General features: G+C 44.5%; 1 protein-coding gene across 1 annotated transcript; it reads left to right on the top strand.

Annotated features, from left to right (window-relative positions):
- The first annotated feature begins 7,217 nt into the window (after window positions 1–7,217).
- LOC115167180 (C-type lectin domain family 18 member A) lies at window positions 7,218–26,890 on the top strand. The gene is made up of 12 exons (XM_029721352.1): window positions 7,218–7,415; window positions 8,279–8,370; window positions 17,342–17,572; window positions 17,803–17,900; window positions 18,068–18,189; window positions 18,805–18,912; window positions 19,084–19,176; window positions 21,567–21,673; window positions 21,774–21,903; window positions 22,029–22,125; window positions 22,682–22,773; window positions 26,365–26,890. Exons 1-12 carry the CDS (start codon window positions 7,289–7,291, stop codon window positions 26,400–26,402), a joined length of 1,335 nt encoding a protein of 444 aa, XP_029577212.1. The 5' UTR covers window positions 7,218–7,288; the 3' UTR covers window positions 26,403–26,890.
- The last annotated feature ends 282 nt before the right edge of the window (window positions 26,891–27,172 follow it).

Raw genomic sequence — 27,172 nt, 5'->3', positions numbered from 1 at the left:
GAAAGCCTCTCAGATGTGGAATTTGTAAACTGAAGAGAAAAACAAATTTATCAGGAAGCTTGGATGGATTGAGGCAAGCTCCACTGGGCAGTGGGCAGTGGGCACTGTGGGAAGGTGACAAGCAGGGTAATGTGAGACACAACTCATACAGGTTGCATCTTCTCATGATTTACGAGGAAATGTAGACCCATCTTTCAATAGGGAAATAACTATGTAACATAGGGATACATAAAACCTACTTGAGCAGCACACACATTTTGTTGAATTAACTCAGCCTTGTGCTTATTACCAGGTAATTACAGTAGCCTAATGGACAATGAGTCTGTGTTCCAATGTGTTTTTCTGTTATCTTGAATGGCAGATATCCTGTGAGTAAAAGCGTACTGTTGAATGAGCATAGAAAGTGGGGAAGGTGTGCCCTCTGCAGGGAGTAAGTGTCCATCACCTTGCCATCATCTAATACAACGGTTCTGTTCTCATCTCCCCAGCAGAACACACCTAACAGCACCACTACCATGGAAGTATAGCTGAGGTTAGTTGTTCTGTCGTACCTCCAGCCTGGTGAACGTTCTCATACCATAAAAACATTCTCATGACATACTCCAGATAGTAAATGACCAACTGCTGAAGCATCAAGAGTCCTGTTTCATCACAGACCTGTCAGTGAGTTAGATCTGATTCAACCACCCACCCACGTTGTATAGACCCACTGTGACTGCACTGAACTGTACTGCATTTACTGGCCTCTACTTTACTGCTCCTTGCTTGCCTGCTTGCTCAGCTATAGTTCTCTCCCACTGTCCATTATGATGCACATTTATCCCTTCTGCATTCCATTCTATTCCAGGGCTTATGGTTCTGCATCACTCATCACAGGGACCTCCGCACCCGTCCTCTTGGGTTAAATCTGTCTCTTTCACGACTCATTGACATGATGGTCTCAAATCCCCCTGGACAGCACTGAAGACAACAGTCACACAACAGTAACTTCCCCACTACCACCCACCCACCTACTCACCCATGTACAGTACCCCATCCTACTGAAAGCCCTTCACTAGGCCCAGGATGTGATATAAGCATCACTCCCATGTCTGAATCTCTGTCCTACTCACTGAGGTGACTCGGCACTACTACAGTACCTTCCCTAATCCTAGTAGGTGATGTCACTATGGGAGGATAATGGGAAGAGAGCTGCATGTAGAATCGATAGCCCATGACCAGTGAGTGGTTCGTGACTGATTGGTGCCTCACTGCATGGGGGTCTCTCTCCACAATGTCTGTTCTTTTATATCTTTGAGAATTTAATACAGAAACACGAGATGGCTCTCAATCCTGTGAGATCCTTCTGTAATGAGAAGCAGAACAGTACAGTTAGTTGAGGTTCTGTTGAAACTGGTTCCCCAATACACCCACCCTACCCCCTGTCCTTCAGTTTCTGTGGGGAACACACGCATACAGTATGGACCCTCAAATTAAATCACAGAGTCTTGAGAATCCTCAAGTTTGGAGGGATTTATTGTGAAATGTCGATTACATTTGCGCATATTATTTGCTACTAATGGTCAAGACATTTGATGTGTTTGTGTGTCGTGCGGCGGGGTGTAGTTGGAAACGTTGGAGTTTGATGTGATGATGGAGAATGATTGGGTATCAGAACTCTTCTGTTCAGCAGATGTTTCATAGTTTCACTGTGGTGATTATATTGTCTTGCTGACTTTGTGGGGATCTACTGCTGTAGTAGACCACTACGTAACAAAGGATTCCTGAAAAGATGGGTGAGATTTCTCGTCATGGTGTGTGAGCATCCCTGATTATTGAAACTTATCTCATTCTATAGTTGTACTTTGTGTTTGCAGAGATTAGCCATATACAGATGGCATAGGAAAACCTCTGATTATTTGGTCTCTCTCACAGTGTTACCCACTATTGCATAAAGGCAGACTGAGCTATTTCTTTCAGCGCTACTCTCTGCAATCACTGTAGTTACCTATCCTGAGGAAATAGGACAAGCGGTGCAGATTTCTCCAAATGAATGCAATCGTTAGGACTGTAATGCCAGTCATTGGTAGCCCAGTCTCATCAAATGCACATACACACACACACACACACACACACACACACACAAAATATCTGTTCTTTGGAAAACCTTAATTGAAAAAAAGCCACATGTCAGATATTTTTTATGTCTGTTGCCCTCAGTGAAACACAAATATTTTCATTGTGAGTCTGTAGAAGTTGTAGATGTTATTCTCATGGATCAGTGACACTGATCTCTGCTCTGTTTGGGCTCCTCATCTATCTCTCAAGTACGGTATCTGTTGTTTATAAAGAGTTTAGGCTACAGTAATTGACTTGTGCTAACACGGATGTAGCCTACTGTTGTATATAGCTTGCCCTACACCACACCCGGGATCACTCAGATATGCCTACTGACAGTCACCTTTGGCTTTTAATGTATGTTTTCTTGATTGTTTTACATAGGGTATACATTGGCCTTAGGGCTGGTCCAGACTAAAAAAACGATTGGTCGATCAAAAGTTGTCTGCTCTTTCGACCAAATCGATTGGTGGACATTTTTTAAGGTCTATTTTTCCATATATAGACACATCCTATGTGTTTTACAGTGGCGACCTGTCATTCATATGTTGTGTCTTTGGCATCATTAAACTGAAAACTTATTTTTATCAAATAAATTCTCTGTAATTATTATTACGTGATTAAACTAACTTAATCATGTAAATGTAATTAACTAGGAAGACGGGGCACAAAGTTATACTTTTCCTAATATAACTTTCAGATATTTTAATATCTGATCAATTAGTCTTCTAATTAATTAATTATTCTTTACCTCACGTTAGTCTCATTCCAAACATCGTAAATTGTTGGTTATCTGCACGAACCCAGTCTTCACTATGGATCATCCATAAATCATTTATTTACTAACTAAATAATCACAGAAATGCATAAACAAACAAACAGTAGATATAGTTACAAGGAAATGATAGCGGAGTTTCCCTAGTGGGATAAACTGGTATCGCGGCTTGGTGGACAAAAGGGAAGTGGGGGTCGACTGAGAAAGGCGGGAATTACGCAAATGAGTCACTACACACTTGATAATTATATTAATTGAAATGCTAATCCTTTGCACATGAATGCTCACTCATTCGGGAATAATTGCAATCAATATATATTTACGCTCAGTGTGTCGTCCTGATCTCTGTTGGAATCGTCCATCTTTCTGTTGGAGAGTTCGCCTGATCGTCTCTCGTGGCTAGAATGGATACTTCAGAGTCCCATTTCAGAAATGTTCTTGCAGATAGATGTTTCGGCGGTTGTCGGCCTTCGCGTTCAATGGTACAGAATTCCTAGCTGCAGACTAGTAATTAGTATCTAAGATTTGTTCTTATTCTGTCTGTATCGATATTCTCAGAGTTTAACCACGTGGTATAGTTAAGAATTCAGCAATCTACTCAAACCTTAGCCCTCTCGGTTATCGAGGTAAGCTGGTCTCTACTCAAACCTTAGCCCTCTCGTAATTGAGGTAAGCTTGGTCTGCAGATGATTCTCCAGGTGGGGGTTATATTCGGAAGAGCAGAAAAAGGCTGTCCCATGACCCCAGATCAATGTCTGTGCTCATGGGGCGGGCCAATGACTTAGTTAACTTTAAAGGGAATTGGGTTCCCTTTCATTAAACAGTTTAAAATCACATTACATAAGTTCACAAATAGTTTAATCTTTACTCATTCATTTTATACAACAATTAGATGCAAGCCTCATAACTGAGACTCTTGTATAAACAGAGTTATGGTAATGTGGCTGTATTGTCTCTCATGAGTTTCACAAACATTAAACGAAATGGACCGGTCGTAGCTGGATTCTTCCCCGACCGTGTACACCTTCTCCAAAACATGTACATTGTTCAATTCTCAAGTTCTATGCTGGAGAAGAGGTTTCTTTGTTCTCCTGTGAAACCTTCTCTCTCTCTCTACACTGTCTGGCCATGAGGAAGAGAGTCTCCTCCAGGAATTTACAACCTGAGATAACAGCAGCCTGGGTGTAGGCAAGAGAGAGAGGGGGAAGGCTCGCTATACCCAAAGAGGGCCACGTCATGACATATATACACAGTTGAAGTCGGATGTTTACATACACTTAGGTTGGAGTCATTAAAACTAGTTTTCCAACCACTCCACAAATATCATGTTAACAAACTATAGTTTTGGCAAGTCGGTTAGGACATCTACTTTGTTCATGACACAAGTCATTTTTCCAACAATTGTTTATAGACAGATTATTTCACTTATAATTCACTAAATCACAATTCCAGAGGGTCAGAAGTTTACATACACTAAGTTGACTGTGCCTTTAAACAGCTTGGAAAATTCCAGAAAATGATGTCATGGCTTTAGAAGCTTCTGATAGGCTAATTGACATAATTTGAGTCAATTGGAGGTTTACCTGTGGATGTATTTCAAGATCTACCTTCAAACTCAGTGCCTCTTTGCTTGACATCATTGGAAAATCCAAAGAAATCAGCCAAGACCTCAGAAAAAAAATGTAGACCTCTTGGTAGATAAGTCTGGTACAAGTCTACCAAGTCTGGTAGAAATGTCCAAATGCCTGAAGGTACCACATTCATCTGTGCAAACAATAGTACGCATTACAATTTTGAGGAACAGAGGAAACATTTTCACATATGAGACCAGTGGCGATTTTAGCATGTAAATCTTGGTGGGGCAAACTCAACCATTGTTTTTATGCATGCCAGCAAAGCCACTACACAACACATAACAATACATTCATTGCACTATAACGGTGACAAGAAAACAAAAAACAACACTCGCAATATCAACTGGAATTACACGGGTCTATTACTGAACTTTCTGTTGAAAACAAATATTTGAATGGGAAGAGACTGTCACTGGCAAACATGGTTACAGACCCAACAACATTATATTGCATCCCTCCTCATGAAGAAAAGCACATGAGCTAATTTAGCAGCGGCATACAAGACATCTTTGGACTCACCGTTGTTGCGCTGTGCTCACTTGAACAGGAAGGTGGAGCGGTGGTCCTGCTTGTGGACAAATTTTGTCATCAAAGGTGCTTTCAAGACAACTGGAAACAACAACAAAAAACACGGTTGAAGCATGACGTCAGTGATCTTCAGGTTGGAGCTCTGGAAAGAAAAGTTCCCGGTTTGGAATTCCAAGTTGGATGACCGTTCAAAACGTATTTTTCTAGTCGGAGCTAATTTTTTCGCCAAGTTCCCGGTTGTCTTGAACTGAAGTCTGAGATTTCCCAGTTCTGAGTTTCCAGTTGTTTTGAATGCTGCAGAAGTCATGCTGGATTGACAACATGGCCAATGACTCAACCTTTTCTGGCCCATGGTACTGTGAGTGAATGTGTATCATTTTAAGCTTGGAAAAGAGAATTTCAGACAGATGTTTTATATCCTTAAACCCAGACTTGGACCACGTACCCTGTCCACCGAATAGCAGGCAGGCGAAGCAAAATAGTGAATACTTTGCAACGCTTGCAGTTAGCTACTGATTCCTTCACAACCACTCATTGTTGAATTTGCAATTTCCGACTTGACATTTTTTTTTGTGTTTGAGCCAATCAGTTGTGCTGTGACAAAGTAAGGGTGGTATACAGAAGATAGCCCTATTTGTTAAAAGACCAAGTCCATATTATGGCAAGTATAGATCAAATAAGCAAGAAAAAAACGGTCCATCATTACTTTAAGACATGAAGGTCAGTCAATACGGAACATTTCAAGAACTTTGAAAGTTTCTTCAAGTGCAGTCACAAAAACCATCAAGCGCTATGATGAAACTGGCTCTCATGAGGACTGCCACAGGAAAGGAAGACCCAGAGTTACCCCTGCTGCAGATAAATTCATTAGTTGCCAGCCTCAGAAATTGCAGCCCAAATAAATGCTTCACAGAGTTCAAGTAACAGACACATCTCATCATCAACTGTTCAGAGGAGACTGTGTGAATTAGGCCTTCATAATCGAATTGCTGCAAAGAAACCACTACTAAAGGACACCAATAATAAGAAGAGACTTGCTTGGGCCAAGAAACACGAGCAATGGACATTAGACTGGTGGAAATCTGTCCATTGGTCTGATGAGTCCAAATTTGAGATTTTTGGTTCCAACCGCCATGTCTTTGTGAAACGTGAGTAGGTGAACGGATGATGTCCACATGTGTGGTTCCCACCGTGAAGCATGGAGGAGGAAGTGTGATGGTGTGGGGATGCTTTGCTGGTGACACTGTCTGTAATTTATTTAGAATTCAAGGCACACTTAACCAGCATGGCTACCACAGCATTCTGCAGCGATAAACCCATCTGGTTTACGCTTAGTGGGACTATCATTTGTTTTTCAACAGGACAATGACCCAACACACCTCCAGGCTGTGTAAGGGCTATTTGACCAAGATGGAGAGTGATGGAGTGCTGCATCAGATGACCTGGCCTCCACAATCACCCGACCTCAACCTAATTGAGATGGTTTGGGATGAGTTGGACCGCAGAGTGAAGGAAAAGCAGCCAACAAGTGCTCAGCATATGTGGAAACTGTTGGAAAAGACTGTTGGAAAAGACTGTTGGAAAAGCATTCCAGGTGAAGCTGGTTGAGAGAATGTCAAGAGTGTGCAAAGCTGTCATCAAGGCAAAGGGTGGCTACTTTGAAGAATCCAAAATATAAATATATTTTGATTTGTTTAAAACGTTTTTGCTTACTAAATGATTCCATATGTGTTATTTCATAGTTTTGATGTCTTCACTATTATTCTACAATATAGAAAATACTAAAATAAAGAAAACCCGTTGAATGAGTAGGTGTGTCCAAACTTTTGACTGGTACTATATATATATATATATATATATATATATATATATATATATATATATATATATATATATATATATATATATATAGTTTAGCTAAACAGACTAAACAGCCCCACCGGGTCACCACTGCATGACTTAATACTGATTTGATTTGATTTGTGTGGTTAAAAGGTCAGCCAAGCTTTTAGAAGTTTGGTTGTCCATGTGGGTTTATCGCTGATCGTGTATCATTCATTCAACTGAAGTTTGAGTAGCGGCCAACTGTGTGCGCGTGAGTGGATAAGAACAGTTGCAAAATGTTAACAACTCTTGGGAAGGGGAGAGAGAGAGTGAGTGGGAGTGAAAGAGAGGGAGAGAAGAGGAGGGTAAAAGAGGGAGCCACTTGTCCACGAGGAGTTTAGAGTACTTGGCACGATTTACCTCAGTAGCCATGGGGTCTCTAACTGGACCCTCGTGTCTGCTTCTGTTTTTCATGGTGACCCCCCAGACCCGGTACAGCACCCACGCGAATAGGATAATCACGGAGAAACCGGTCAGCGCTGATTCATCTGAGAGCGGTAAGAGCGCGCATCGCCTGTTCTGTTCTGCTCAGCACTAGTCAGAGGAAAACAGCAGGGTGGCCGATGCACGCGATACAGTATATGTCAGGAAAAGTGTGATGGTTTTTATTAACTTCTCTTGCAAAGAATCCTCAAACTATTCTAATTAATGCAGAACATTTCACTCTGCAATGTTATTTCATTTACAGTGGATATAGGCTAACATTTTAGCAGACCCTCTCCTCCAGAGCTACTTATCGTAATGAGTGCATACATTTTCATACTGGGCCCCCGTGGGAATCGAACCCACAACCCTTGCGCCATGCTCTATCAACTGAGCCAGACTGGACTAACTAATTCGTTTTAAGCAGATACAACTTGTAAGTTGTCATCTGTTTCCTACATTCCATCTTAACTTGTAAATTGCTCAAATGTGATTAGCATTTAGGCTAAACAGCCGATAACATTCATTAGTAAATTATGCTATGCTATGTTTAATCAAAATAACCTATGCGATTTTTTTTATTTCCCAATAAAATGAATAATGCTATAGGATTCTGAAAACTGTAAGATTTTGTTATATTTCTGTCAGAATCCTATTTGGGAAAAACATCCTCATCAAGGCTACAAGGCCTATATATTGAATAGAGATATTAGTTCTCCAATGATAGGCAATACAAATTTCAGTTCTCCAACTGATAGGCCATACACATTTGTTTAGCCTATCGCATGTACAGGCTGTGGATATACACTGTCCCAATGTTGTGGAGTGCTACTGTATCAACAGACCTTTCAGCCAACCCCCTTGTCCCCCTTACACACTTGCATTCCAGTGCCATGGCGACCAGTCCTAAATAATTGTGTGCTTTTCTTTATTCCAGGGCTTGGGTTGAAGGAGCATTTTCTGATTGTTACACAGCACAATAGGCTGCGCAGCTGGGTCACCCCCATGGCCGCTAACATGCAAAAAATGGTTAGTTGCCCTGCCTGCCTTTCATCATATTTCGTGTGTGTGTGTGTGTCAGTTTGTCTGTCTGTTTGTCTGCCCCTCTGATTGGGGAGGATAGGCTGGTCCTAGCTCTATGATGGCAACTTCTACCCGGAGCTGTAAGCAAATGTAACTATGCCGACTGCCGTGCTGCCATGCAGGCTGGCCCCTTTGAAACACATCACTGAGTTACATGGCTGCTGCTGCCTGCTGGACACCAAGGTCACCTGAAATAGAGCCCTGCCAGAAACCCTCCCCTGTGCTCTTTCCCATGCTCCCAATTACAGTTTGTCACAGAGTCTGTCTCTTGGTTAACCGAGCCCTCGGTAAAGGCCCTCCATTTGATCCATGATTTATAACACAACTATATATTATATCCAAAGGTACTGTACAGATCAGTTGAAATCGTATCCTCATAAGTAGTCACAGTTCCTTCCTCTCTGAGGGTATCCCCATTTCCCCATCTCTAACAACTAAACAAAGGCAGCGACACCAGAGATTTCTCACAGGGTATCTTCTGTTGAAACGTTGATATTCCCAACAGTGAGAGACAGTGGGGATCAGTGTGTGAATGTAGACAGTGCATGTTCCAGTCACAGGGGCACTGACATCACAGCTGTTCTGTATGGTGCTGTCTCTGGTTGGGTGTTAATGCTGAAGGCCATAAACACTGTGTGGAGTGGATCTGGGATCTGTCCCTGGGGCTCTGAGATAGATATATCTGTTAGGGACCAGGAGGATTACATACTGTGTCTCTCTGTCTCTACTCAAACTAACAGGCAGGATAGATGTTATATCAGTGTGTGTAGATGAAGTCAAAGGCAGCGCCTACCTGGTGGCTCAGTTAGATTTAGGGTTTCCTCACTGTTAGAATCGTTGTTTGCCCGCAGACTGACTAGTCATGTGAAAATTACAGCGACTAGTTGTATACAGTGCCTCAGAAAGTATTCATACCCCTTGACTTATTCTACATTTTGTTGTGTTACAGCCTGAATTCAAAATGGATTACATTTATTTTTTTCCTCTCACCCATCTACACACAATATCCCATAATGGCAAGTGAAAACATGTTTTTAGAAATGTTTGCGAATGTATTGAAAATTAAGTACAGACATATCTAATTGACATAAGTATTCACACCCCTGAGTCAATACTTTGTAGAAGCACCTTTGGCAGCGATTACAGCAGAGAGTCTTTCTAGGTAAGTCTCTAAGAGCTCTCCACACCTGGATTGTGCAACATTTTCCCATTATTCTTTTCAAAATTATTCAAGCTCTGTCAAATTGGTTGTTAATTATAGCTGGACAGCCATTTTCAGGCCATAGATTTTCAATTAGATTTAAGTTAAAACTGTAACTCAGACACTCACGGTTTCCTTCCTCTCCGGCATCTGAGTAAGGAAGGACGCCTGTATCTTTGTAGTGACTGGGTGTATTGATACACCATCCAAAGTGTAATTAATAACTTCACCATGCTCAAAGGGATATTCAATGTCTTCTTTTTTTAAATTTTACCCATCTACCAATAGGTGCCCTTCTTTGCGAGGCATTGGAAAACCTCCCTGATCTTTGTTGTTGAATCTGCGTTTGAAATTCACTGCTCGACTGAGGGACCTTACAGATAATTGTATTTGTGGGGTACAGAGATGAGGTAGTCATTCAAAAATCATGTTAAACACTATTATTGCACACACAGAGTGAGTCCATGCAATTTATTATGTGACTTGTTAAGCACATTTTTACTCCCAAACTTATTTAGGCTTATAACAAAGGGGTTGATTACTTATTGACTCAAAACATTTCAGCTTTTCATTTTAATGAATATTTTTGAAATTATGGGGTATTGTGTGTAGGCCAGTGTCAAAATAATCTCAATGTAATCAATTTTGAATTCAGGCTGTAACACATGTAAATGTGGAAAAAGTCAAGGAGTGTGAATACTTTCTGAAGGCACTGTAAATGAATCTTAACTGAACTTAATTGAACTAAATTGGAGAAGTTGTCGTTTTCAATCACTGATTAGGTAATGCAGACTAACAGACTCAGGGATAGTCTCATGATTTCCACTTAAACACTCAGATAAAGTGAGACAAAACAAGCATGTTACCCAAGGACTGAGTGAATAGTGTGGGTAGGCACTGTGCAGCCTGAAACAACAGGAATGTGTGACAAGCCTCCAATGATAATCCCCCTGTTTGTTGAGTCAATGAGAACCACTGGGCATTTTCTCTATATCTGATGCCATCTCTTTATCAGGGATCAAGGTAAGACCCAGATGCAGACTGTCGAAGTAACAATGTTAATTGTGGCACAGGGGCAGGCAAAGACAGGCATGGGTTGAAAATCCAGGGTAAGGCAAAGGTACAGGATGGCAGGCGGACTCAGGATCAGGGACAGGCAGAGTTCAGTAATCCAGAGGTGGAGAAAAGGTACAGGATGGCAGGCGGACTCAGGGTCAGGGACAGGCAGAGTTCAGTAATCCAGAGGTGGAGAAAAGGTACAGGATGGCAGGCGGACTCAGGATCAGGGACAGGCAGAGTTCAGTAATCCAGAGGTGGAGAAAAGGTACAGGATGGCAGGCGGACTCAGGATCAGGGACAGGCAGAGTTCAGTAATCCAGAGGTGGAGAAAAGGTACAGGATGGCAGGCGGACTCAGGGTCAGGGACAGGCAGAGTTCAGTAATCCAGAGGTGGAGCAAAGGTACAGGACGGCAGGCGGACTCAGGGTCAGGGACAGGCAGAGTTCAGTAATCCAGAGGTGGAGAAAAGGTACAGGACGGCAGGCGGACTCAGGGTCAGGTACAGGCAGAGTTCAGTAATCCAGAGGTGGAGAAAAGGTACAGGACGGCAGGCGGACTCAGGGTCAGGGACAGGCAGAGTTCAGTAATCCAGAGGTGGAGAAAAGGTACAGGACGGCAGGCGGACTCAGGGTCAGGTACAGGCAGAGTTCAGTAATCCAGAGGTGGAGAAAAGGTACAGGACGGCAGGCGGACTCAGGGTCAGGTACAGGCAGAGTTCAGTAATCCAGAGGTGGAGAAAAGGTACCGGACGGCAGGCGGACTCAGGCGGGCGGGTACAGGGTCAGGATAGGCAATGGTCAAAAACCAGGAGTACGAGGAAAGAGGCTGGGAAACGATAGGCGCTGACAGGAAAAACGCTGGTAAGCTTGAATGAACAAGATGAACTGGCAACAAACAGACAGAGAACACAGGAATAAATACACAGGGATAATTGGGAAGATGGGCGACACCTGGAGGGGGGTGGAGACAAGCACAAGGACAGGTGAAACAGATCAGGGCGTGACACTATTACTGTGCCAGTGTAACAGTGTAGGTTCCGTCCCTCTCTTCGCCCCAACCCGGGCTCGAACCAGGGACCCTTGCACACATCAACAACTGACACCCACCGAAGCATCGTTACCCATCGCGCCACAAAAGCCGCGGCCCTTGCAACTCAAGGGGAAACCCTACTTCAAGTCTCAGAGCGAGTGACGTCACTGATTGAAACGCTATTAGAGCGCACCACCGCTAACTAACTAGCCATTTCACATCGGTTACACCAGTCTTATCTCCCTTATCTCCCGCTTACATTGCATGAGGACAGACGACGACAGAGGACAATCAGTGGATAATGAAACACACAACAGTGGGGTTGAATAGTATGTCCTAGAGGCCTAATGGCCGTTTTGGCCAAAACCGTCACTTATCATAGATTGCGTTCTCAAAGCCAATGTATACAGATAAAGCAGAGTTCCTAGATTGCTGCTAAGCATCTGCAAACTGCACATAGCTGATAACACGTAATGAGAAAAAGAGGATGAGGATATTATCATACTGCATTCAGGACTGTGGTATTACAGGTAATTTGCTTGCGAAGGCCGATGGAGGAATCCCGGGCGAGCTGAAGAAGCATATTAAGGAGCTTTACTGATAAACGCTTAAAAGGCTCAGGGCTTTAGCTGCGTTTGTGATTCTCTTTGAGGAATTTCCACCCAGGCAGAGCAGCAGGCATGGTTAAGCGCTGTCTCATTGTGTCGGTAAAGATATTATAGTGTGGCCCTGCAGCAGCCTCCCTCTTCTCCCTCTCCTTTTTCTCTTCAGGAGATAAAAGAGCAGCGCTTCACACAGTTTCACAAATGAGGCTCCTCTCTCTCTGTACTCAGTCCATGCCCCCTGGAGGTTCACCTAGGTTTGGGGAAGCCTGTCTGACAATAGGAGGTACTTTGCTTCAAATACAGAAATGGAAATGAAGTATTTTCTTTTGGTGTAAGACAGGAGAGGGAGGCATTTGTCTACTCATTGTAGAAACTCATTTTCTCCTTGTAATGATGTCATTTCGAGTTTTGCCTGCTGGGTATGTGTGAGAGAAAGTGTATAGGCTATGTGTGCATCTGTAGCTAAGTAATTTACAGTACTTTAGGTCAAAGTTCAACCCACTTAATGTCTCCACTTAGCTGAGGACTCCCACGGCTAAAAGACTGTTTTGAGTGGGCATGAAAACATTGCCTGGGAAACAGTGTTCCTGCTGATTGTCACTTTGCTATTAAAAGCTCTGTGCTGTCTTGCCTTATTTTATGGACTGCACTCCTTGCCAACATCAATTCCTCAGCTATAAGTTGTTGACTTTACGGACCATAACAGAGTAAGACTAAACACACTCCTATGTCTGGTCTTTGCTTCACTCCTGTACTTACTTAATTCCTTGCGCTGATGCATTGTGACGTGAAAATGGAACATTCAAGAGGGGACTTGCCCAGTGACCCTGCTCCCCTCTGGCGGCATCAGCGTGCGCTGATGATTTTGACCAGAGGACATCAGGGGGAACAATGTGCTCAAAGGGGCTTAGCGCAGACTCTTAATTAGCTATCACTCCCCTGACATCTGGACATTTCTCCATTCATCAAACAACAAATGTCCTATGATGAGGAAGTAATGCTAATGATGAAGTTAGTCCTACAGGAAGCAATATCATTCTTTCCAAGCTCTTTATAGTATGGCATGTATACTCCCATACACTGGGCCTGTTGTATTCTCTCCAATGTTTTAATGTGTCAGTCATAAGACCTTCATCTGAGTTTTAGTAGGTATTTTCCTTAATAAATTGAAACACATGGCTCCAGTTAGTGTTTCTGAGTATTGAGGATCTCTTACTTCACTGGAGGGTTGAATAATTGACAAACGGGTTAGTGTTCCCTTTTAGAAGGCCCTTAAATATTAACACAAATGTGCCAGAGGAAGATTAACTTAAAAGGTGACAAGATGAAAACTCCCCTCTTTTCACCTGTCAGTGGACCCAGTCAAAGCCACTGTGGAGGAAATTACACTGATTTGTTTGGCTGTCTCATTCTGGCTCCTCTCTAAGGGGGGTGTTTTTTATAACACACATTCAGGTGAAAACACCAGCTGTGAGCTCTGCTGAGTACACACAGGCAGGCTGTGAGCTGTGGCTATCAGTAGGACAGGAGTGGCCTGGAGAGTGTTTGTGTTGGGGTCCTCTCAAGGTGATGGAAGGCTGGCAGAATCTCTGAGGAGCAACATTGAGAAGGTGTGGAAAGATGCGACTGGTGGGGGCTGTAGTAATGGTGAAGGAGAAGAGATGGGGGTCAGTGAAATGGAGAGATGGTTGGATGTTGATGGCCTGGCAAAATTTTAGATCTCTCTGAAGAGCGAGTGGGAGTCGGATAGCTTTGCATGACATCCCACTGATGTGTGCCAGGATACCCTCTCTTCCTCCCCCTCTGTCCCCTCTCCCCATCTCTGAAACAGGACCTCTTCTTGGGTGGCCAGTCGTGAAACGACATATGGGGAAACACCGGCCTTTCACGCTCAGGTCCTAAGTGCTGACAGCCATCTCCACGGTAACTGGTTCGGTTGCCGCAGGCAGCTCACGCTGAGAGGAGACATTCTGCTACCATTCGACGCGCACAAGACGAGACAGGGGTCAAACAGCTTAGTCAATGAGCCACTGTCCGTCTCCCTGTCCTAACAGAGGCAGAGGCTGCCTCATCAGTTCCTCATCAGCAAAACAGAAGAATCCACACTGTTTATATGCTGCTTATACAGTGCATTCAGAAAATATTCAGACATTTTCCACATTTTGTTACGTTATAGCCTTATTCTAAAATGTATTAAATAAAAAAAAATCCTCATCAATCTACACACAATACCCAATAATGACAAAGCGAAAACTGTTTTTTTGAATGTATTCAAGTGTATTCAAAATAAAAAAAACAGGAATACCTTATTTACATAAGTATTGAGACTCTTTGCTATGAGACTCAAAATCAAGCTCAGGTGCATCCTGTTTCCATTGATCATCCTTGAGATGTTTCTACAACTTGATTGGAGTCCACCTGTGGTAAATTCAATTGATTGGACATGATTTGGAAAGGCACCCACCTGTCTATATAAGGTCCCACAGTTGACAGTGCATGTCAGAGCAAAAAACCAAGCCATGAAGTCGAAGGAATTGTCCGTATAGAGCTCTGAGACAGGATTGTGTTGAGGCACAGATCTGGGGAAGGGTACAAAACATTTTCTGCAGCATTGAAGGTCCCCAAGAACACAGTAATATATCCTCATGCACATTTTTTACAAATTTGCAAACATTTCTAAAAGCCTCTTTTTGCTTTGTTATTATGGGGTATTGTGTGTAGATTGATGAGGGGGAAAAAACAATATAATCCATTTTAGAATTAGGCTGTAAAGTAACAAAATGTGTAAAAAGTGAAGGGGTCTGAGTACTTTCCGAATGCACTGTATGCTTATAAATGTGTCTACCGGGACACTGTTTAGACACTCAGTTCTTCATCTGCCTCAGTGCCTTGTGTCTCTTTAGTGGGCGGATATCCCAACTCAGTACTTGATACTGACAGGCCCATCATGTTTCTGACTGTACTGTGTCTTTAAGCATAACCCTGTGAGTCTTTATGTGGTAGCAGGCTCTGTGCTAGGAGAGGAGAGAATGGTAATAGGTGTGTGACATTGGGGTTTCATTTGATCCCTCCACTTTGAAGACACACAACTTTCACCAGACCAGGGCATTATTAAAGGACGCTAACCCGTCCAGACTGTCCCGCCTGTGGCCCCTACCCCCCCATCCCCCATTTTACCCCTACACTCCACGACCCCTTCTCCAACTCCCCTTACATCTCTCTCCCTCTACATCCCAGTCCACCAGTGTGTCTGTCTCTCCTCTCACTATGAGAGGAGAGACATAGAGGAGCTCAACGGGTGTAACTTTTGTTGACAATTTCGATACCTTTTGATAACAAAACATGTTTTATAAGTAGGATGGGATCCCCCGAAATCATTTGGGTTCCTGGATCCTTTCACAACATTATAAGGCTGCGTTGAGACAATGACTTATCAATGTCCCAAGCCCAGCTCAGTTAATCCCTACCATTGTGACACTGAGTTGTCATAATGCTTCAGCAAATGTACATTATAGCAGGGGCATTGGTAGACAATGTAACTAACCTAATTTATGCCCCTCTAACTGACTTTTCTGATCCTACAGCTAATGTATGCACTATGCAGTAATCATGTACCTATGATGAGATTTATACTGTTAGCACTGAGGCGGAGTGCCCTAGTAGGAAGTCCACTGTGTGCAGCTCACCCTGCACTAACATAAATAACATGAGCATATCTACTTCTGCTAAGTTTTCCAGTAAAGCAATGAAAACAAGTAAGCATCCCAGAAAAGTGCTCAAAATAGCTCACGTTAACATATGTAGCTTAAGAAACAAGGTTCATGAAATCAATATGACATTCATATTCTGACTATCGCTGAAACTCACTTAGATAATACCTTTGATGATACAGTGGTAGCAATACAAGGTTATAACATTTACAGAAAAGACAGAAATGCCAATGGTGGAGGTGTTGCTGTTTTATATTCAGAACCACATTCCTGTAAAGCTTAGAGAGGATCTCATGTTAAGTACAGGTCTTCACAGTCCCCAAGTCCAGAACAGACTATGGGAGGCGCCCAGTATTACATAGAGCCATGACTACATGGAACTCTATTCCATATCAAGTAACTGATGCAAGCAGTAAAATTAGATTTAAAAAACAGATAAAAATACACTTTATGGAACACATGTGAAGAAACACTAACATAGGCACAGTCGCATGCATACACACACACGAAAACATACTCACTATACACACACACGCACACCTGGATTTTGTATTGTAGATATGTGGTAGTGGTGGAGTAGGGGCCTGAGGGCACACAGTGTGCTATGAATGTATTGCAATGTTTTTAAAATTGTATAACTGCCTAAATTTTGGTGGACCCCAGGAAGAGTAGCGCTAATGGGGATCCATAATAAATACAAGTGCACCAGCTTTGAAAGCAGAGATCACCTTTCAGCCTCCCAGGGTGTTCGCTGTTCACCATCCTGACTGTGTAGTTTATTTAGGACTGTCCTGTTTAAGATCAGGTACCATCACATGGCCAGTGCTGGCCTTTAGCGATGGATAGCACACTTGCTGTTGTTGATCTATTTAAGGCCTATGAGGATGAGATAGTATACTCAGTGACCTAATGGTCAGCTGGCAGAGCAGCAGAGTCACTGTGCCATGGTCTGTGCTCATACAACCTACTTTATTTCTTTCTCTCTCATACAAACTGTCATTTTATCGATCTCCCCATCAGTCCCTGCCCAAATACTGCATCCATTTTAGGCTATAGATTTCCAGAGCTCTGCGACTAAGTCTTCAGAAGAAACCTTGTCAGTGAACATTAACAATAGGAGGCTAAATGGAGAGCCTGGCATGGGAGTGTCCCAAAAGCAAAATGTGTCCCTGAAAAAGAGCCCTTCAGGTCACAAAGAGAGGAAGTCGGTCTGTCACCCTCAGTCATGGGAAGGTAGTTCCCCATTGTATTCGTTTAAACGTGTGTGTGTGTGTGCGTGCGTGTGTTGTCTCCCACCTTCCCCATATCTGTAGGACTGGAGTGAGAAGCTGGTCAAACTTGCCCAGGAGAGGGCGAAGTCCTGCCACACAGATCCCACTCCTCAGGACCAACCGCTCAGCCACATTGGCTGGAACACCCATCATTCAGCTCATGCCACCAGCTCATTTGCTGAGGTCATTGACTCATGGTTCGAGGAAGGGCAGGACTACATGTACCTGAGTGGGCAATGCAGAGAGAATGCTACCTGCCAACACTACACACAGGTAATGGTTAACAGTACTGGATCTGTCAACTGTGCAGCAACCCTAAGTAACTTTGTCAAAACAAGAAGTCTCAATTCAACTCTCAATTCAATTTGAGTAATTGGCGGGATTGAGTTTGATGCCCACATGCCAATACACTGTGTCGCCAATATACTCCCTCTCTCACTCTGTTTCTCTCTAACTCTGTCTGTGTGTCTGTCCGTCTGTCTGTCTCTCTCTCTCTGCGGTAGTTGGTGTGGGCCACCTCCAGTAACGTGGGCTGTGCCAGACAGTTGTGTCTGAGGGGTGATGCTCTCTGGGAGCTGTTTGTCTGTGCATACTCCCCTGGGTAAGAACACTACTAATATACCTGATGTCAGACTTCTCTTCCTGTTTTAGTACTCAGCCTGTGTGTGTGTGTGTGTGTGTGTGTGTGCGTGTGCGTGTGCGTGTGTGTGTGTGTGTGTGTGTGTGTGTGTGTGTGCGCGTATCCGTGTGTGTGATATGTCTCTGCAGGGGTAACTGGGAGGTGAATGGGAGGTTGGTGGTGCCCTATGTGGCTGGTTTCTCCTGTTCTCTCTGCACCTCTTCCATGTCAGGCTGCTTCAGACTGTGGGACCATGTGGGAGGACTGTGTGGTGAGACCCCTATAGAGAACGCTCTCATTCATTAAAGGTAGACTCAGTGATATTATGTTTCCACGAGCAGCACCGCAGATATTGCGATGAGTGAGAGTACCTGCGCATGTGCATGGGTTTGCTTCACACTGTTACAGTGGTGACGTTTAGCCTCGCACTGCAACGCTCTTAGTTGTTGTGGAAATTGACCCACTATGCTGTTTATTTTGTGAACCTATGTCATATAAATTAGTCTATCGTTAAATTAGTGAAAAATGTTAGCATTTTAATCATATTAGCTGTTCCTTACTCAAAGTAGTATCTATTTCAACCAACACTGTTCTCTGCAGATTTTTTTCTTCAGTGCACTAAAAGCGACGTATCACCTCTATTGAGGATGACAGTTCATTATCTATTTTGAGCCAAAGACGTTAAGTGTATTTTTTGCCTCAGTTAAAGTATTGTCATGTGAAGGGGTTTTCACTTAATCCGGTTTAACAGTATAGCCAACACTTAACCACTTACCATGCAATGATGGCCTTGTCAGAGAACAAGCCCCAACTGGAGGCTGATGTATTCATGGAAAAATGAAGACTTTTAAGCATAGGTATTTAGAAAATTGTATCTGTGTTCCAGAGACCCCCAGGAACCCATGTCGTATGAGCTGTGGGCAGCATGGTCGTCTGAACATCTCCTCCTGCCAGTGTCATTGTGGACCTAGGTTCACCGGACGATTCTGTCAGGGTACCAGTCTATGTGCCTGTGTTTACCAGTCTGACAGTCTACTACAGTCATTATTCTCTCTGTGTGTCTGACTAGCCATGCTCTGCAGTGTGTGTTCAGGTATCTCTGTAGGCACATCATGGTCGATATACTGTATGTGACTGTGTGTGTGACTGTGTGTGTGTGTTTCAGTGCGCTGCAGTGTGAAGTGTGTGCACGGCCGCTACAAGGAAGAGGAGTGCTCCTGCAAGTGTGATGTTGGTTATGGGGGTGCTGAGTGTGCAGGTGAGTGTGATGTTGGTTATGGGGGTGCTGAATGTGATGTTGGTTATGGGGGTGCTGAGTGTGCAGGTGAGTGTGATGTTGGTTATGGGGGTGCTGAATGTGATGTTGGTTATGGGGGTGCTGAGTGTGCAGGTGAGTGTGATGTTGGTTATGGGGGTGCTGAGTGTGATGTTGGTTATGGGGGTGCTGAGTGTGATGTTCGTTATGGGGGTGCTGAGTGTGATGTTGGTTATGGGGGTGCTGAGTGTGATGTTCGTTATGGGGGTGCTGAGTGTGATGTTGGTTATGGGGGTGCTGAGTGTGCAGGTGAGTGATGTTGGTTATGGAGGTGCTGAGTGTGATGTTGGTTATGGGGGTGCTGAGTGTGATGTTGGTTATGGGGGTGCTGAGTGCGCAGGTGAGTGATGTTGGTTATGGAGGTGCTGAGTGTGCAGGTGAGTGTGATGTTGGTTATGGGGGTGCTGAGTGTGCAGGTGAGTGTGATGTTGGTTATGGGGGTGCTGAGTGTGCAGGTGAGTGTGATGTTGGTTATGGGGGTGCTGAGTGTGATGTTGGTTATGGGGGTGCTGAGTGTGCAGGTGAGTGTGATGTTGGTTATGGAGGTGCTGAGTGTGATGTTGGTTATGGGGGTGCTGAGTGTGCTGTTGGTTATGGGGGTGCTGTGTGTGCAGGTGAGTGTGATGTTGGTTATGGGGGTGCTGAGTGTGATGTTGGTTATGGGGTGCTGAGTGTGCAGGTGAGTGTGATGTTGGTTATGGGGGTGCTGAGTGTGATGTTGGTTATGGGGGTGCTGAGTGTGATGTTGGTTATGGGGGTGCTGAGTGTGCAGGTGAGTGTGATGTTGGTTATGGGGGTGCTGAGTGTGATGTTGGTTATGGGGGTGCTGAGTGTGCAGGTGAGTGATGTTGGTTATGGGGTTGCTGAGTGTGATGTTGGTTATGGGGGTGCTGAGTGTGCAGGTGAGTGTGATGTTGGTTATGGGGGTGCTGAGTGTGATGTTGGTTATGGGGGTGCTGAGTGTGCAGGTGAGGGATGTTGGTTATGGGGTTGCTGAGTGTGATGTTGGTTATGGGGGTGCTGAGTGTGCAGGGGAGTGATGTTGGTTATGGGGGTGCTGAGTGTGATGTTGGTTATGGGGGTGCTGAGTGTGCAGGTGAGTGTGATGTTGGTTATGGGGGTGCTGAGTGTGCAGGTGAGTGTGATGTTGGTTATGGAGGTGCTGAGTGTGAAGGTGAGTGTGATGTTGGTTATGGGGGTGCTGAGTGTGCAGGTGAGTGTGATGTTGGTTATGGGGGTGCTGAGTGTGATGTTGGTTATGGGGGTGCTGAGTGTGCAGGTGAGTGATGTTGGTTATGGGGGTGCTGAGTGTGATGTTGGTTATGGGGGTGCTGAGTGTGCAGGTGAGTGTGATGTTGGTTATGGGGGTGCTGAGTGTGCAGGTGAGTGTGTTGTTGGTTATGGGGGTGCTGAGTGTGATGTTGGTTATGGGGGTGCTGAGTGTGCAGGTGAGTGTGATGTAAGTTTATGTAGCCAATGTGGCACTGTCTCACCATTACTTTAAACCAGAATGAACCAGACTCTTATCATCATTGTATCTAAGCCAATGCACCCTCTTTTCTATTAAACTTCAGCCTGATTAGATTCAAGTTGTATCTGCTAGTTTGAGCCAGTATGGATTCCAATGTTTACTGTGTTATCAAGCCATATGCATCTCAGGGGTTTTTCTTGTTTGGGCAAAAGACCGTCCTCCGTCCTCTCTTCTCCGTCCTCTCTCCTCCATCCTCTTTCCTCCTTGACCTGGAAACCGATAAGTGATCGAATGGTCGAGCAGTGTGTCAATTCGTCAGTAGGAAGAGTGTCCTCCCCTCCTCGATAGCCACCTTTCATCGAGGATACTTGTGTATCCACCGCGGAAGAGTTTTGAAATCTGTCACACCCCATTTGAATCAGCTTTTGTTTTGTCAGAGACTAAGAACATGCACACATTAAAAAACAATATGCTTGTTTTATCTATAAAATATCTTCGACTACTAACTTAATTTGTTTTGATCACTTTACACATTTATTATGGGATCCACCTCTGTAAACCTAATTTGCCTATTGACGCACAAGTGGAAAAGGACCGTCTCATTTCAAGAAAGCGCATTTTCATCCACGTTCACTTTGCTTGCCGACTCTCCTCGATTAACTTTGATGTTTTCAAAAGGAGGTGAGAGAGGACGGAGGAGAAAGGACGCAGGAGTTGAGCAAATCATAATGATAAAAGGTCATAGTGTTTATTGTGACCAGAATGGACTGCGGTCTGTACATTGAGTTTGAGCCAAGATGGATGGTCAGTGCCAGGTGTCTCCTTTACTGAGACCTAATGTGTGTTGCTTATGTTTCTGTAGAGAAGCAGCAGTTTCCCTTCCACAGCTGTGACGTGAGGATAGATGGAGAGTGCTTCATGGTGTCTCCAGAGGTCAACACCTACTATGGAGCCAAGACCCGCTGTCAGGTTAGAGAAAGAGTGAGTGAGTGAGTGAGTGAGTGAGTGAGTGAGTGAGTGAGTGAGTGAGTGAGTGTAACCCATGTTGTGGTGTGTGTTTGGACCCCAGGAGCGAGGGGGGATTCTGGCCCAGATCCACAACCAGAAGGTTCAGGACATGCTGGCATTTTACCTCAGCCAGCTGGAGACCAGCAACGAGGTCACAGACCCCGACTTTGAGACACGTAACTTCTGGATGGGTACGTCACTTTCACTGTCCTTCTATACGTACAGCCAAATAGCTTAGACAGACTGACTTTGGGAGTTTGCATGAGCAGCACTGAGATGTCTAAAAGTGAGATAAGGTTGTGTGTATTGTGTCCAGGGCTGACATATAAACCTCTGAAGGACTCTTTCCGCTGGGACTCAGGAGAAATCCCCACATACAGCAGCTTCGCCTTTGGACAGCCTGACAACCAGGGGTGAGAGAGTCATAACTTTTGACAACTTAATGATAATAGTAACAACAATTATAACTTTTTATTATCATGTCACCTTGTTGAATGGATAATCATAAAATAATATTATTGTAGTCAGAATCTACAGTAAGCAGGTGGAATGAGGCACTGCAAATGCGACTCCACTGTATTTTTCACTGGAATGAACATATTGTTACCATCATGGTTATTCTATACTGTGTGGAACACAGGTATAGTCTCACGTAGCCTAACATCATCACCTCACCCTCTGTCAGGAGGAGAGAAGCCTGGGCCCATACCCACAAAGCATCTCAGAGTAGGAGTGCTGATCTAGGATCAGTTTTTTCTTTTAGATCAAAATGAATATGATTATATGGACAGATCCTAGATCAGCACACCTTATCTGAGATGCTTTGTGGATACGGCCCTGGACATTGAGGCTACTGTGTTTGAAAGCAGAACTGTTATTTTCTGTCTGACCACCAGATGTCTCTATGTCCCCTCTCTCCATCTCCCTCTTCCTCCCTCTCTCCTCTCCCTCGTGTCTCTCTCCCTACAGCTTTGGGAACTGTGTGGAGCTGCAGGCATCCAGCGCCTTCAACTGGAACGACCAGCGCTGTAAAACACGCAACCGATACATCTGCCAGTACGGTGAGAGAACACAACTCTATGAGAGACAGAGACAGAGAGACAGAGAGAGAGGTGAAAAGAGAGGGAGGGAGAGAGGTGGAGAGAAACACAGAGAGATGCTGAGATATTCTAATCAAGGAAATCTGTCCTCACACTGCGTCCAGACTCATTACCATTAGATGTAGCATTCACTGATATATCTTAAAACTCTCTAAACCTGCAGGTGGTTTAAAACATCTGTTGGACATTGACATCACCATGACAACAAATTAAGAGAGAGACTGACAGCAGCTCGTAAAAACATCCTGACAGACAGAGAGGAGTTCAAACACTATTGGTAGAAGTTACCCGTACACACAGATCTAGGATCAGCTTGCTATCCACAAATCCTACCCTTTCCATCACAGGAGAATACACAAAACTGACCTTAGATCAGCATGCAAGGGAAAGACATCAGGACCCTAAATCTTTACCTGGTCTCTCTGGCTGAGGGATGCTGGAGTCAAAGTGAGTGTTCAGTATAAAACCCAAGCAGAGAACAGCAAACACATCACAGCCCTAACTCCTGATCTGGGTGCAGTGTTTACCGTCTGTGTTTATGAGGGAGAGGCTGTGCGACACGGCCCACACATTTTAATGATACACTCAGCTGGAATCAATGGCACTCAGGGCTCCTCATAAAGAGCCTTCTAGAGATCGATATACGTCAGGCCTACAATGGCACCAAGTGTCTAAACACACACACACATTTCTCCCCTCTATAATTCACCCGTGTGATGGAGTCAGAATTGGAGGCTGGTATTGTTTGTTTGGTTTTGGTTAATTGTGTGTGTTCTAGGCAGGTGGCGAGCTCTGCAATCTCATATTGATCATCCAGGGCCATCCTAATCCAGTCAGTGTTGCTGGACATTTTTAACAGCTCACCGTTTAAAAGCTCTGAATCTCCTGGTGCCGATTGATGGAAAACCATCGGTTCTCTCTTCTTATAGAGAGAGGCCTTTGTGTAAAGAGGGGTCAGTAAAGAGGATTGGAGAGGAGTGTGTGGGTGGGTGGGTGGGTGTGTGGGTGGGTGGGGGTGTGTGAGTGTATGTGTGTGCGACCAGAGCTCAAAGTGGAGTGATAAGGCTGGTGAAAACAGAACACATGAGAACACAGCTGGACTAGCTGGGATAATGTTTTACTCTTTCCCCTCTACACAAGCACTCTAAAACAAAAGATTCATTGGAGCAACAAAGAGTGAAATGAATGAATTTGACTGTGATTAATAGCTCCCCCCCCCCACACACACACACTCTCTCTCTCTCTCTCTCTCTCTCTCTCTCTCTCTCTCTCGTACCCCCCTGAAGGTATAATTGTGAAGCTGCATTGATGTGTTCTGTTAATTGGCAATAAAAGGATAAGTGGAAAGCACAGGGAGCCTGTGGGGTCCACACAATTACCCAGATACACAGAGTGTGTGTGTGCGCGTAAATATAGATATTTTTTAGAGAGGTAGGGGTGTAGCTGTTCCAGTGTTCTGCACCATGGGAATTGTGTTTTAGGCTAGAGCCACATCTGTTTGTATCCTACCCCTTGACTGTTGGGGGTTCCATTTTGGGCCCTCATTGCCCAAAATGAAAACTAGGCCCAATGAGAGATTACTAGGAAATAGTTTTGTGTGCGTGTGTGCATGCTTGTTTGCACTCATGTATGTATGGTGTGTGTGTGCACGTGGGAATGTTGCGTATGTGGGTGTGTGTGCACGTGGGTGTGTACAGTGTGTGTGTGGTGTGGGTGTGTACAGTGTGTGGGTGTGTGTGCACGTGGGTGTGTACAGTATGTGTGGTGTGTGTGTGCACGTGGGTGTGTACAGTATGTGGGTGTGTACAGTATGTGTGCTATGTGGGTGTGTACAGTATGTGTGGGTGTGTACAGTATGTGTGGTGTGTGGGTGCACGTGGGTGTGTACAGTATGTGTGGTGTGTGGGTGTGTACAGTATGTGTGGGTGTGTACAGTATGTGTGGTGTGGGTGTGGTGTGTGGGTGTGTACAGTATGTGTGGTGTGTGAGTGTGTACAGTATGTGTGGGTGTGTACAGTATGTGTGGTGTGTGGGTGTGTGGGTGTGTCAGTATGTGTGGGTGTGTACAGTATGTGTGGTGTATGGGTGTGTACAGTATGTGTGGGTGTGTACAGTATGTGTGGTGTGTGGGTGCACGTGGGTGTGTACAGTATGTGTGGTGTGTAGGTATACAGTGTGTGTGTGGGTGTGTACAGTGTGGGTGTGTACAGTATGTGTGGTGTATGGGTGTGTACAGTATGTGTGGGTGTGTACAGTATGTGTGGTGTGTGGGTGTGTACAGTATGTGTGGGTGTGTACAGTATGTGTGGTGTGTGGGTGTGTACAGTGTGTGTACAGTATGTGTGGTGTATGGGTGTGTACAGTATGTGTGGGTGTGTACAGTATGTGTGGTGTGTAGGTGTGTACAGTGTGTGTGGGTGTGTACAGTGTGGGTGTGTACAGTATGTGTGGGTGTGTACAGTATGTGTGGGTGTGTACAGTATGTGTGGTGTATGGGTGTGTACAGTGTGTGTGGGTGTGTACAGTATGTGTGGGTGCACGTGGGTGTGTACAGTATGTGTGGTGTGTGTGTACAGTATGTGTGGTGTATGGGTGTGTACAGTGTGTGTGGTGTATGGGTGTGTACAGTATGTGTGGGTGTGTACAGTATGTGTGGTGTATGGGTGTGTACAGTATGTGTGGGTGTGTACAGTATGTGTGGGTGTGTACAGTATGTGTGGGTGTGTACCGTATGTGTGGTGTGTGGGTGTGTGGGTGTGTACAGTATGTGTGGTGTGTACAGTGTGTGTGGGTGTGTACGGTATGTGTGGGTGTGTACAGTATGTGTGGGTGTGTACAGTATGTGTGGTGTATGGGTGTGTATAGTATGGGTGTGTACAGTATGTGTGGTGTATGGGTGTGTACAGTATGTGTGGTGTATGGGTGTGTACAGTATGTGTGGTGTATGGGAGTGTACAGTATGTGTGGTGTATGGGAGTGTACAGTATGTGTGGTGTATGGGAGTGTACAGTATGTGTGGTGTATGGGAGTGTACAGTATGTGTGGTGTATGGGAGTGTACAGTATGTGTGGTGTATGGGTGTGTACAGTATGTGTGGTGTATGGGTGTGTACAGTATGTGTGGTGTATGGGTGTGTACAGTATGTGTGGTGTATGGGAGTGTACAGTATGTGTGGGAGTGTACAGTATGTGTCGTGTATGGGTGTGTACAGTATGTGTGGTGTGTGGGTGTGTACAGTATGTGTGGTGTATGGGTGTGTACAGTATGTGTGGTGTATGGGTGTGTACAGTATGTGTCGTGTATGGGTGTGTACAGTATGTGTGGTGTGTGGGTGTGTGTCTATAGCCTCCTCTGCTGTGTTGTAGAATATTAATGTCCTCTGCACACTCACGTCTGAATGGCGCGCATGCTATGATTACTGGGGATTTGGGATATAAACCATACCATTTATTCCCTCTACTCTGTCTGTCTCTATTACTCGTGTGTGTGTGTGTGTGTGTGTGTGTGTGTGTGTGTGTGTGTGTGTGTGTGTGTGTGTGTGTACGTCCACAGCTCCAGAGCACATTGCCCTGTGGGAAGTTGGCCGGTGATGAACTCGGCACTCGAGGGTGGAGAGCACAGCATTGGAAGGGTTGGGGAGGCGGGTTGTTTGGGCCGTTCGTTGGACCCGGTCTGGGTGTGTCAAGCAGAAGCTGGTCTTATTGGTCTTATTTCATCCAGTGTTTTTCACGCCAACCCTTGTTGCACATATCCCCTGTTGCTGGTCAGGACTGAGCCTGTCTAACCAGTGCAGGAAAAAAGCACACAATGGGAGAACTTCCAAACCAACAGAGTTTGAGCTCAACTGTAGATGGTCCATGGCAGCACACATCTGTGTTTTGTACTGTACTGTTTTTTGTATTGCATATTCTTTTTTTCAGACTTAGCTAAATTATGATTCATTTGTGATGTTTGCCATAACTGCCTCCCTGCATTGTCAGTTTGATTGTACAATTCTCCCCAAAGCACTGAATGTACACTACCATGACAACCACTATTCTTGCTTTCTCAATCATCCAGTAAGTGAATTAAAATGGTTTGCTACAATGTGTTGTGGGGTATTTTTCCAGACTGGGTAATTCTATTGGTCTCTGTGTTTGTGAGCATGAGACTGTGTATGGTTTTTAAGTGAAACTTTTGTGTTCTAGTATGTGAGTGTTTGTTTGGAATAGTTTGTGAACGTGGCACTGTGATGTGTCCTACACTAGTTTGGGAAGAGGCCAGTTTTACAGTTTTACTGTGTGTTGGGAGCATCTCTGAGGTGACATCACAGACAGTGTCCAGGAATCCCTATGGACCAGGGATGAGTGTGTTCAGCTGT

Source organism: Salmo trutta, chromosome 29 (genome assembly GCF_901001165.1).
Source record: "Salmo trutta chromosome 29, fSalTru1.1, whole genome shotgun sequence".
Classification (NCBI taxonomy): Eukaryota; Metazoa; Chordata; class Actinopteri; order Salmoniformes; family Salmonidae; genus Salmo; species Salmo trutta.
The sequence above is the reverse complement of the archived record's forward strand: the minus strand, read 5'-3'. Positions and strand labels throughout refer to the sequence as shown.

Excerpts from the sequence above, each read along its gene's own strand:
- LOC115167180 (XM_029721352.1), top strand. The coding sequence starts at position 7,289 with ATGGGGTCTCTAACTGGACCCTCGTGTCTGCTTCTGTTTTTCATGGTG. Across the intron at positions 7,416-8,278 it reads CGCTGATTCATCTGAGAGCG|GGCTTGGGTTGAAGGAGCAT; the intron begins GTAAGAGCGCGC and ends TCTTTATTCCAG. Across the intron at positions 17,901-18,067 it reads GTCTGTGCATACTCCCCTGG|GGGTAACTGGGAGGTGAATG; the intron begins GTAAGAACACTA and ends ATGTCTCTGCAG.